The sequence below is a fragment of the Uloborus diversus genome, chromosome 1 (assembly GCF_026930045.1).
Source record: "Uloborus diversus isolate 005 chromosome 1, Udiv.v.3.1, whole genome shotgun sequence".
Taxonomy (NCBI): Eukaryota; Metazoa; Arthropoda; class Arachnida; order Araneae; family Uloboridae; genus Uloborus; species Uloborus diversus.
The window spans coordinates 241,338,064-241,351,855 of record NC_072731.1 but is presented as its reverse complement, the minus strand read 5'-3'; the positions used below and the strand labels follow the sequence as shown (position 1 = coordinate 241,351,855).

General features: G+C 35.0%; 1 protein-coding gene across 1 annotated transcript in view; it reads right to left on the bottom strand.

Moving 5' to 3' along the window:
* Positions 1-704: 704 nt before the first annotated feature.
* Positions 705-13,792, bottom strand: part of LOC129226095 (visual pigment-like receptor peropsin) — a 125,934-nt gene continuing 112,846 nt past the window's right edge. Inside the window, 3 exon segments of the mRNA XM_054860693.1 lie at positions 705-1,207; positions 4,454-4,679; positions 11,829-11,925. Coding sequence (XP_054716668.1) covers positions 917-1,207; positions 4,454-4,679; positions 11,829-11,925 — 614 coding nt within the window. The 3' untranslated portion in view covers positions 705-916.

Genomic DNA, 13,792 nt, shown 5'->3' with positions numbered 1-13,792 from the left:
TTCTTTGAAAATATAAACAGCATTTAATTAATGATTAGGTTAAATCTACTCTTGTTTTTCACAATGAAATACTTATCAATATAATATACATATGGTAATTAGAAAAAGCAGAGAAGTAAGTTTAGAATAATGAATGTTAACATTCCATTTTTAAATAGATGCAATTTATGGATTTTTTAAGAATGTGGCTTCCATAAAGTAAAGCATAACAAGACTCAAATCTTTGTAAGGTCGTTAACAGATTTGAGTAATGTTGATGAATGAATTGTTAATGAAACTTATATAATCAAATTTAAAAATTTTTTTTTACAAGTGTTTGTTTCTACTGACGCCAATTTCTTTGGTGTTTTTTTTTTTTAAGGCTCATTTAGTTTAATGTTGTTAAGGTTTTTATCATAACTTCTGAAGGACTCTGAGACATCAAAGAATTGAAAAAAAAAAAAAAAAAGAAAGAAAGAAAAAAGTAGGGAAATAAGAAAAAGTGCCGTAAAGCAAACACTCACCCTCCTCCCCTAAAAAAAAACGAAAAAAAAAAAGAAACAGTTCTTATAAAGTTGGCATTTTGAAATAAAACAAATATTGAAAGTATTTCCTACACAGAAAGAAAAACTCATTCCAAAATTAGTATAGAAAATTGGCAATGCTTTAAATATTTGTTTTTTTTTTCAAGCTGTCTACTTTGAAACTGATTTTGAGCACTTTAATCTGACATGAAAATCAAATGAAATATCTGAAAATCTGAAATTAGTTACTTTATCGAATGACAAAACTTCTCTGGGTATTTTCTACGAGTGAGAATCAGAATTAAAATGAAATTGTTAAATAGAATGAGTGACTTCGATTCATTTCCTGATATTGGAAGACAAGTACCGCTGTATTTCACCACACCATCACAGTTCAATTTCTGACACCACCATTAAAGAGGTTCTACATTTGCTGGTGCCCTTTCGGGAGATTCAGGCAATTCTATACTTTCCACGGGAGTTTCTTTGCAGCACATAAGGGTGGCAATGATCCCCGTCCTCAGTCTTGGGTTTGAGAAGAAGTAAATGAAGGGGTTGACGACGGTAGAAGATTTGGCGAAGAGAGGAGGGATCAGCGTCAGGAAGGGTGGAACAGTTGCTGGTTCGGAAAAGATGGTCCACAAGCATAGGACTGCGTATGGACTCCAAGCAACTATGAAGGCGATAATGAGAACGAAAGCCATCTGGAATAAAGAGACATAAATGAATTCTTCGATGCATTGAAAAAGTGTAGACTACTTACACCTAGGTATATTCAGTAAGTTACCACCCTATAGCCAGGGCTAAGGCAGAAATACATGAAACACACCGCCAGCTCAGTCAATTCCAGCCGAGGACTGCAGTTTCGTGCTTATTAGCACTCATCAGCCCGCCATAGGAGTGACTGAGGTCACTGCGTCTGGTCAGTGCTAATTCTGTATTAGCTACCAGTTTGTTCGACACTCTAGGCTTCCTTAAGAGATTTTCCACCTCCAGCTCAGTCACTCCTATGCCCGGCTGATGAGTGCTAATAAGCACGAAACTGCAGTCCTCGGCTGGAATTGACTGAGCTGGCGGTGTGTTTCATGTATTACTTACACTTGTTTTATGAAAAACACTTAAAATATGTCCTTTAACGTTGCTAAGTTGAAATAGCGTAAAGGGATGAACAACCAGCGAGTAAATAGCTCGTAATTTGTAAAAGAAAAGTGATAATACGGTTTCAAAAGAGATAATTTTATGATATGGCAGTAGCAACTTCCTTCTTTACATTTCCAAAAACAAAACAACTAAAAACTAGTTGTGTTTGTCTACTGGTTGGGAGTGTTCTTTTACTGGTTTGATGCACTTTGTTTTGTTTCATCCCTCAAAGAAGCTAACGCCGAATCACAAAAGTTCTTCTAATGTTCTAAAACTGATTACATAAATAGGTTGAAGCTTTTTTACTGCAATGTGTCAATATGTTCACCTTTTGAAAATTAAACTGTGCTTAAGTATTTATTTACTCACCAATCTAACTTAATCTGAGGTTCCAAGGTTTTTAGCAAATGAGAGAGAAAAAGTATACATATAGCTTAGATGAGAAAAAACATGGATGAAAAGGTTTATAAAAATATTTCATTTACAATGTTTCAAGGTTCAATTGCCGAACCATTTTTTCTAGTTTTTTTTTAATGAATTCATATTTAAACAAAAAGTTCTGTCTAGAACTAAACGAGCCTATTTTCCCGTATATCCATACTACTTTCTAGTACCTGATCAATATTCTCAAAAATAGCTAAAATCGCAAATTGTTTCAAAAATATTTTTTAAATATTTTAAGCTGATTTCTAGGAATAAAATATGCCTTACTCATCTAAAAAATTAGGTGCGTAAAAAAATAAAATAAATATATAAACGAACAAATAAAATAGCAGCACCTTTTAAACAAAGCAGCTAATACACTTTTTTCCATTAAAAAAAAATCTTTAACCGCTTTCAAAACGAAAAAATAATAATTAAAATTTAAAATAAAATAAATACATTATATCAAAAAAAAAAAAAAAGTTTCTTTTTCCCCTGTTGCTAAAAATAATTTTTAAATGAATTAATGCACTTACCAAAATAAATAAAAACAATAAAATGTCAACATGAAAAAATAATTTTCATTGTCCAAAAAAAAAAAAAACCGTCTGCGTATATCTTTATGTAGAAACATAAATGACTTCGAGTTTAATTCGCCGAAAACTTAAATTAAAACTTTTGAGTGAAAATAAAAACAAGTCATATTAACAATAATTATTTCACAGTTAAAACCATGGCGTCGGAGTCGAACTCAATCTCATTTTGGGGTAAAGGGGTCGGAGTGGAATATCCAAGAATCGGAGTCAGTCATTTTTCCTCCCTGTGTAAAATTTGCCAAAGCTACGAAGTCAGAGTCGAAGTCGGGAAGTCGGAGTCCTACTAATTATCGGGCACAGGAGTTGGAGTCGGAGTCAGGTGCCCCTAAATTCTCGGAGTCGGTGTGTGGAGTTTGTCGTTAAGAACTATTTCCAACAAAATTTGTTTTAAGTAAATCCGTACGGAATCTACATTGACTTTCAGTTTCCCCGTAGGCGCTAATGTTAAGGGATTTGAACTGTTCAAAATTGAACGGAAAGTTGTTCAAATCAAAAAGATACTTTATATACAAGTTTTTCATCAAAAGCTTTTTCCTACAAAGTTTGTTTGAAGCAAATTCGTCTCACAGTTCGGAATTGCCTTGAATTTCCTCGAAGGCGCTAATGTTAAGTTTTTTGAACTGTTCAAAATTGAACGAAAAATAGTTGAGATTAAAAAGTGAAATGTAGGAATAAGGTGTCCTGTCCGAGATCTTTCGAAAAAAAAAATGTTCGAATCGGGCTATTCACTCAAAAGTTATTAGGAGGGGGGGGGGACAGATAGACAGACCGACAGACATTTTCCCCCATCTCAATACCCTACTTTCCAATTTTTAATTTTTCGATATTTATTTAATTCTATTTTTATTTTTTGTTTTTTATTACTTTTGTTTTTTGTAATATTTTCAAGATGCATTAAGTCTTCTTTCATGATTTTTTCTTCTTTCTCTGACTTTTACTGGGAAAGTAGGGTAACAAAAATGAGTGATTTTTGAAATGTAATTGATACGCTGAGATTAAATTTTGAAAACAGTACAGGGTACAGAAATTGTTTTGAGTTTTGCCAATTGTTGTTGTAGTCCTGTGCCAACTGGGCTAGCAATTTGGGGTACGCTGCTTCATTTTTCCAACTGTACCGTAATTTGGGGTGACGTCCGACTTCCACGGTACACACAAGTCATTAAGGACTAGTTTATAGGGTCTGGCCAACTATTATAACATACGTTAAAAATATCCATAACTAAAACATGATTTAAGAATTAATAAAATATTTCAATTTATATAAATAATATTCTGCTTAGTTTTAAAGAAGCAAAGGCCAATGGTTTTGATTTTGCTATAATTTCTATGAAAAATCACTCTCTCCCATACATTTAACAATGAGAAATAAATAGATAAATAAATAGCAATAAAAATACGTAAATAAATAAACTTAATGAACAAAATAAATAAAAGGGAATAGTAGTTGGAAAAAAAAATATAGTATGCAGCTCGGTAGAATAGAATTGTGGTGCTTTGGTAAAACTGAAGGACGAAAAAATTTGAACTACTCACACACGTGACGGAATTTTTATTTGTCCACAATGATATTTATAAAAGAAGATTATATATATAAGATTTATTTATTTTTATAAGATGATTTATTTATATAAGAAGATAATATATATTCTCTCATATATTTAACAATGAAAAATAAATGAATAAATAAATAAATGGGAATAGTAGTTGGAAAAAAAATATAGTATGCAGCTCGGTAGAATAGAATTGGGGTGCTTTGGTAAAACTGGAGGACGAAAAAACTCAGCTACTCACACAAGTGACGGAATTTTCATTTGTCCACTGATCATGGACGGCTCCTCTTTGCTTGGATCCGGGTTTCCGTCGGACGCGTCTTGCGATGGCGCAGTAGCACACAGCAATGATCGCCAAGGGAACCACAAAACCGAGCACAAAATACACCAAAATGAAGGACTTGTAGTTGGAGTCATTGTGCTGCCAGTCTATGGTGCATGTCGTTATGCTGGGCTCCATCCCGTACCTGTCCGTGAGAAATAGTTGCGATGTATAGTAGGGTGGTTCAAAAATACATGTAAAAAAAGTTTCTCGTAAATAGCGGGACACCCCTCAGTATTTTTAGACTTGTGGATAGTAATATATTGGAAGAATTTTAGTTTCCTATTTCAACTGAAAGAGGGTGCTCAACCCCCTCCCCCAAATTTTATTAGGATGGGGAGGGGAGTTAAAAATGCATTGAACTGAAAAATCAGTGCTACATATTATAATATACACTAGCAATATGCATATACATTGCAATAAAATAATTATTTATAAAAAAACAGCTGGGGAAATTAAATGTTTCTAAATTTGTGACGTTTTCTACGGTATGGCAAATGTTTAATTAAGGGGTCATTGAGCACCCTCTTATAATTTGAGTAAGAAGCTAAAACGTTTACAGCATAATACTATTAGTAAGTCTAAAAAACGTAGGAGGTTTCCTGGACTCTAACTGAAAAAAAAAATTTTTTTGAACCACCCTAATGTACAGTTGCCACACGTTATTTTTATAATTATTAATTTAATTAATATTAATAGCTTTTTTAAAAAATTCCTCAGACATATTTGCCTTTATAACTTCCACATTAGTTTTGGAATGATGCCCTTTATTTAATTTATACTTCTCTGAGGGAGCTGTTGCATTTAGGTTCGGTCATTTGAAAACTGAATTGTTTTGACCGGAGTTAGAAAAGATTAAAACGCAATTGATTTATACCTCTCTGAGCAAGGCGGAGCTGTTACATTTAGGTTATTTAAAAACTGAATTATTTTGACAGGAGTTAGGAAAAATTAAAACACAAATTTACTAAAACGTTTTGAAGAAAGAAAAGTTTAAACATTTCCTGTATTAACAATGTTGGAGTAAAACATTTAAATGTCTTATTTGCTGATCCAGTTTTGCATCAGCCATCCGCTAGTGCCGTTGCTATGGTTATGATTAAGAAAATTTGACTCCATTAAAAGGAAAAGATTTGCTAACTCAGCTTTCCTTTTCAATCCTTAATCGAACAAAAGGTTTATTGAATTGTCAGCTTATTTTTGGTGGAGAGAGGAGGAGATATAGCCGATCGTTTATCGTAAAATCATTTTCTGATTCAACAGTTTTTATTAGTTCTTGTTCCATAAAAGATTCAAAAGAGTAAATTGAATGACTTGAAAATTAAATGTAAAAAGTTTCAAGAAATACAACGCCACTCTCAGATTCTTAAAATTCGACTTAATAATCTGTAAGAACATTTTACTTATAGCTTTAAATAAATTTCTTTAAAAAAATGGGTATACTACTTTATTAACTACGTACACACGCACAGTGCTGTAACTGGGGGGGGGGGGGGCGTCTTTCCGAAATATTTGATATTTTATTCCCAAAACATTGCATTATCTATACAGGTAGTTATCAAAATAATGGAAACAGTTTTTTTTTTGGGGATCGCTACTCTGCCGTAAATGTTCTGTTTATAAAGGTGCCCTTCCTATTTTAATAGCTCACACTGGTGACTCTATATGGTAATTGAGTTCTGTGGTCACTTTTGCTGCTGTTGTTCGCTTTTTAGACATTACAATCCACTTCAATACCCCTCGGTTTATTTCACTGAGCTTCTCTTTCCGCCCACTGATTGCTTTGCCGAGCTTGTCTTACCGCGCTGTGTATATGCTATCATGACTTTAGATACCGTACTTTTAGATGCGCCAAAAAGTTGAAATGTTTCCGTTACATTTACTTCAGCTAGACGTGCTCCAACAATTTGACCTCTTTAAAAATTTGAAAGGTCCGACAGTTTACGTGTTTGAAAAAAATCCAATACTTCCAGAACTCCCGTTAAACCACCAAATAGTACCAGAATGTGTACATTGCTATTTATTAAAAAAATAAAAAATAATTTGAATTTTGTCATTTTGAATTCAAATTATGTTTTTCGCAATCACGAGTGTGCGTGTGTGTGTATGTCGGCGTGTGTATTTGTGTGTGAGGGGTGTTTGTGTGTATGGTGTATGTGTGTAGGCAAGTGTGTTTGTGTCTGTATGTAGGCATGAGTGTGTGGGTAGTTGTGTGTATGTGTGTGGGTGTGTGGGGAGGGGTGTATGTGTGTGTAGGCATATGTGTTTGTATCTGTGTGTGCAGGCATGAGTGTGGGCATGTGAGTGTGTAGGTGTATGTGTGTATGTGTATGTATGTGTTTGTGTGTGTAGGTGTATATATGTATATGTGTGTGTGTGTGTACGTGCGTGTATGTATGCGTGTAAATGTAGGATATTGACGCAACTTGGAGACTGTTTTCGCTCTAGGAGCAGCATCGTGAGGAGCCCGTCGAAGGTAGTGCTGCTGAGGTGCTGGTGGGAAAATAAAATGACAGCACGACAAAACAGTCAAGTGAGAACAATAAGCAATCGTGATTGCTCAAAAAAAAACCATATCTAATTTTAATCTTTATTACTTACATAGCGCATTCAAAAATGTCACTTTTATTCTCAGGTGTTTCCATTATTTTGATAACTACCTGTATATGTCTGCGAATCGTACGTCAATATGCATTTTCATTCATAGCTAACTGCTGTACAAAGTATCTAAAAGACGTTGATGAAAACCAATATTCTTTTCAAAATGTTAAAAACACTTTAAATTCATATTTTAAATAAAAGCTCATTTTTTTTCGAAAAGAATGGAGAAAAAAGAACTTTTAACAAATATTGCAGAAACATAATTTCATTACGAATTGTTTCTTCAGAAACCAATTTTTTTTTCAAAAAGAATAACTGTATTTCTTTTTCATGAAAGCATAAATCTTGAAGTACTGAACATGAAACCAACAAGCAAATTATTGTGGTTATGCAATGGAAATAACAATTAAGCTTCCGGTGATGAAAAATTGATAAAGAAAAAAAGGCTTCTGTTTCTTTCATTAATTTTGAGCAAAGGAGATATTCAAGATTTTGTAATGAAATACTTACGTTTCCATTAAAAGCTGCCTTAGAGGAATTACAATCGAATAATATTAAAGAAAAAACCTAAAAATAAAGCAAGTTCAGTAAGAAATGATTCAGTAGAAATATATTAAAAACTGAACTATGCAACTTTCAATACGATGGTCATTGGATTTCAAAATGTAACTGAATAAACATTAAAGAATGAGTTTGATTGAATCTTTAATAAAATCTTGTACTATAATTTTGTAATAAAAATTCTTATGAGATCAAATGGAAATTTTTAGTTGATAACATTCTTAAGTTAGGTATGCTCGAAAATGGAAAATATTCTAATGGTTTCTAAAAATGTATTTTTTTCAAAAGAAAAAAAGGAAGAAAAATCGCTTTCATCAAGAGAGGCCATGAAGAAAGTAATTTCCTGAGGCTTGCAAGCTTAGGTTTGATATTAACAAAATACTATAATAATGAGCCTTCTTCTAGTTCGTACACTGTTAAAAATTTTCCGGAAAATTTACGGTAATTGTTACTGGCATCCATGTTGCCAGTAACTATTACCGTAAAAATCAAATGTTACTGTAAAATTTTACGGTTTCCTCGGTAGGCCACCGCAACCAGTTGGCGCTGGGATCGCTTATTTCTCCGGTATAAATTACCGTAAAAATCAGCGATGCGTCGGCGATGCAATTTTACAGTAACAATTTCCAGAAAATCTTCCTGAATTTTTAACAGTGTAGAAATTTCTTGTAAATTCTAGCTTTGGAAAATAAAACTTCTTGTTCCTATGTTAAACTAATAGTCTGTACTAAACATTATATACAGGGGGACCGTTTTAACATGCAAGACCTTTATTTTCGCAACAGTTTGTCCTAGATGTATACTTCCACATGCAAAAATGTTCAAAATCGAATGCAGAGTTAAGGTATTAAAAGTTTGAAGCAAAAATAAAAATGAGTCAAAAAATACAAAATGTAACTTTTTATACGGGCCCTAGGTTCCCTAACTAATATTTAAAGAAATAATCCCCATTGAAAACCATTACTGACCCAAAAAACTTGACATTCGTGCGACCAAAACTCAAGGAGATATTTCAGTTTAAAGTTTTAAGGGACCATACAGAAGATGAGATTGGAACTGATTGCCCTTTCAGAAGAGTGACAGGTCGTCAAAGTAAGAAAAAAAAAGTATTTATATTTTTCACTGCTATTCAAAAATAAATGCAAATGTTATGACGCGATACGCAAAAACACACTACAAAACCTCGAACAATTTGAAAAAAAAATCACACTCTTTACACACATATAATTTAAACACTTGCTAATCACTATATTTCCCCCAAAAACTGTTATTGACGGCGAGTGAAAAGTGGTATAAGTCACAAAACGCTTCGTTTCATATCTCGGTGAATAGTGGTCGTACTAATTTCACTCTTCTTGTGTTGGAATTATTTTTCAATGGAGATTATTTCCCTAAACATAAGTTAGGGGATCTGGGGCCCGTTTAAAAAGCTAAATTTTGTATTTTTCGACTTCTTTTTGTTTTTAATTCAAATACCTTAACTCTGCTTCTGATTTTGAACATTTTTGCAATTGGAAGTATACATCTGGGACTAACGGTTGCGAAAATAAGGGTCTTGCAGGTTAAAATGGAACATCCTGTATATTCTTTATGTTTGCAACTTGGTTAAAAAAGAGAGCTTACAATTAAAGCGTAACGAAGTGGTCACATTCACTTTTTAAAAGAATGACGATTCTTTGAGAAACTACACCAAATGTTGACACATTTACGTGGTTCTCTTACAATCAGCAGTACTATTCTGCTGTGGGCAGGTAAATGGCAGTATCTGCGGAAATGAGTTTCCGAGATATTTGAAGAAATGCTTGTTGAATTCAACGCTATCAATAGGAAAATGTTGGAATTAGACGTTTTTTCGTGCCTTTTTTTCAGCGGAAACCAAATAATCAAGCTTCTTTACTATTAATAAAGCTGAAAGTCTCTCTCTGTCTGGATGTCAGAATCTCTGTGACGCGCGTAGCGCCTAGACCGTTTGGTGGATTTTCATAAAATTTGGCACAGAATTAGTTTATAGCATGAGGGTGTGCACGACAAAGTGATTTTTCGAAAATTCGATTTTGTTCTTTTTCTATTCCAACATTAAGAACATTTCACCGAGCGAATTATCACAAATTGGGCGAGTAAATTACCAAATTATCATAACGTGGAATCGTAACAAGGGCAAGCATAGAGAATTGGCGGGAACATAGCAAATTGGCGAGAAATTCATCATCCATTATTTGTAAATACACTGGTGTGCAAAAATTAAAGACGAGACGGTTTTTTCAATATAACTTATAACATATGTACAAAAGCTTTCCAAATCAACACATTTAATACCGTAAGATCCCCAATACGTAAGGACATGTGTAATGTAAGCAACACTTACTAAAAGAGAAATCAGAGGGATAAAAAGAAGCTTTATTGAAAAAGTAGCATGGAGCGCAATGCGGCTGAAAGCCGAAACATCCCTGTGATGGGTGTCCAGCAAGAAACATTCGGTCTTTAGTAGGGGATATGCTCTCCCCCGACTGCTAGGCAGGTTTCACAGCGTCTGCTCATGCTGAGAATGAGGGTGTCAATGAGTTGTTGAGTCATTGCTGCCCATTCGTCTTGCAGCGCCAATCGAAGCTCCCGAATCGTTACTGGTGGTAAGGTACGAGCTGCCAAGCGTCTGCTTAGAAAATCCCATACATGCTCGATGGGATTGAGATCCGATGATCGTGCCGGCCAATCCATACGTTCAATATCCTCACTCTCTAAGAGCTGTTCGGCAGCTACTGTGCGATGACATGGTGCATTGTCGTCCATGAAAACGAACTGCGGACCCATAGCGCATCTAAAAAGACGCACATATGGAAGAAGAATCTCGTTACAATAACGGTTCCCGTTGACTGAACCTGCGTCGAAGATGTGAAGGGTCTGTACGACTACCAAGCATGATGCCTCCCCAAACGAGAACACCACGACCTCCATACCTGTCCCTTTCAATGATGTTCGAGGGATGATTGCGGCTTCCCCACTCTCTCCAGATGAGTATGCGATGAGAATCGCTACTCAGACTGAATCTGCTCTCATCTGTAAAGAGTACTCGTCCCCATTCATTGTATCTCCAATTCCGGTGTTCCGGGGCCACAGAGAACGCCTTTTCCGATGGGCAGGCGTTAGAGGTACACACCGTATAGGGCGTCGTGCAAACAGCCACCACCGTGCAGTTTTCTGGCCACGGTAAAACGCGATATCGGTCGTCCAGTCGCCTGTGTCGTGTGTCTAGCGATTTCTCCCGCTGTCTGCCGCCTGTTTCTTCTGGCCTGTAGGACAATATACCGGTCATCTGCGGGTGTGGTTCCTCGTGGACGACCACTACTGAACCCCCGGATAGCTGTTCCTGTAGTTTGAAATTGTCTCCAAAGTCGTGAAACGATGCTGTCAGCAATTCCGAACTCTGCAGCCACACTTGTCACACTGCGGCCTTCCTCCAACTTCCCAATGATTCGACCTCGGGTAAAAGCATCCAGATGTCGTCTAACAGATTGATTATTCGCCATTTCTCGCTGAGGCAGCAACTCTGTGTGATTTTAACTACTATACGGCGTGCAATCTCTTTGCCAGAAATACTGATCTTACACCGACAACATACTTTATACTACTCAGACACTCCCCCATTACGTCTGTTTGCATATCTGCGCATGTGCTACCGTACATCACCTTACTTAGTCTCCTGATTGATCTTTCTGTCCGCTCTGCCTCTTCGTTCAGCTGATATGCTAATTTTTCGACTTCGTCCTTAATTTTTGCACACCAGTGTATACCAGCGAACCAACTGACCTTTTAACTTTCTACTACGGGCAAAGCCGTGCAGGTACCACTAGTGTGCAATGAAGCTAACGCACGATTGATGGCTTAAATGAAAAAAAAGAGAGAGAGAGAGAGAGAGAGAAATGAAAAATTTGCAGTTAATGCCCTTAACTTGCCTACGGCAGTATTTCTCGTTTGCCATTACAATCCAAATATTATTAAGTACTACTCAAAATAAATCAGAATAGATGTACAGACAGATTAAAAACACAGCAGTTTGAACTTACCTTTATAAAACTTTCTGTGGGGATTTAAGTACTTCGTAACATAATTTTGAAGAATAAACCAAATTCCTTACCTTCCCCATCCTAAAAGTGGCATGGCGGCCCAAAAGAAGGCATAGCCCCAAACGACGGATAGCATTTGGCAATATCTTCGATAAGTAAGCTTGACCCCTGAAACGAAGAAAAGGTTTTGAAACGAAATTGAATAAGAATTTCAAATTTTAGAGATATTTTGCTTTTTTTGCATTGTTGAGAAGTATAGTACCTATTCTTCATAAAGTTCATAAAATAAAACAAGGATCTAACATTGAAGAGGTCTTTGTAGAGTGTTTCGTTTAACAATTCATGCGTCTGCTACTATAAACTTGCTCAGTTGATGGAAAAAAAATGGGAAGCCGAATTAAATTTGGTACAGAAACACAACGGAAAACGAAAGGAATCACATAATATTATCATGTTTAGTTTATAATGGCCCTAGCCTTCCAATGAAGTGCAACGTAAATCTACCTCCTCGTGGTGCAATAAGAGTAACGCATTGTAGTATGAATGATTAACAAGTTACCTTACGGAATAATAATTCTTTACCATTAATCTTCTGTAAAAGTTTTTGTTCTGTGTTTTGTCCTTTTCATTCTCCTTGTTTTTCTTTCTTTCTTTATTTTAAAAATGAAATTAAATTAGCGAATGCTTTTCGAAAAATGAAGAAAACTGCACGTTTAAATTATTGTCTAAAAAGCACTGTCCTCGTGTCATGTTAACACTTTATTAACCAGTTATCTTACAATATTCAGAAAAGTATAGTTAGGGCTCCCGAAAAATGATGTCACTTGTTTTGAAAAAACTTGCCTTTATCACAAAATTTTACACTTCAACTTCCCCCTCCCTTCTTCTTGTCACATCTCACACTGCTTAATTAAACATATAGTTATAAAAAATGCATGATGTCACACTATTTTCAAAGGCACCACGATTTTAGGTCACGGTAGGTCACTGGGACCTTCCAAACATTTCCTTATTCGGAATTTTTTTTCTGACAATTCGTCAAAATTATGATAATTTGGCACATTGAGTCTGACGATCCGGCAAAATTATACTCATTCGGGAAATTTTGGAGTTCCATTCGGAAGGTTGAGAAATTACACCTCTCAAAAATTTAAGTACGGGGTAGCCTTTGTTACCCCTCCCTCCCCTTGTCACGAACTCACAATCTCACAGACACTTCTCCCTCCCTCAGAGCGTGACATAATTTCTGTGGACGATCCCATTGTAGGAATGTATCCAACTATGCACGAATGCGTAGGTACTTGTAACTCTTTTTCTATTGTGTTTGACTTTGGAATATCTAGGGGGGGGGGATCATTAAACTAAGAAATTCATGCAGGGTATTACGAATAAAATAAGAAACTTAAATTTTGCGCAGTACATTTCAAGCAATTTAAAACATTGAATTTTGCAAAGAATTGAGTATTTGAATAGCAAACATGCAGTAACAAAAATGTCATAGATTGATTGCATGTTTTAATGTCTTTTAAATTTTGGGGAAAAATCAATATTCTAATGTCAAGAAAGAAAGAATAAAAGTTTAAAAAACTAGAAATTTATTTCGAAGCATTTTAACACTAATCAGGTAAGAAAACGTATTTGAAATTTCAATGCTGTATTCAAATTTATTTTTACGCGACGTCACCCCTAATTAAATCCTTAATTTAATGCCATCATTAATTTAAATCTAGTGTATCTATTTAAAGATTCTGAAAACTTTGTGTCAAATAAAGAGTCTCAGAACTTATCTTTCCGGCTGCAATTAATCATGCAATTTTAAGTGTATTCAAGCGATAAATTGAAATGTCTATTTTGATCATAAAAGGGGTTGAAAGTATTTCTTTGAGCAGAGTCTTAAATTTAAAATTAACTTAAAAGAATCTTAAATAAATGATTTAAAGTTGAGTGATACTTTATCTTTGTTTGAGTCCATTCAGTGTTTACCGGGAAAATATCACTGCCAGTGAAATTCTCTGATTCTCTTTTTTAATTTTCA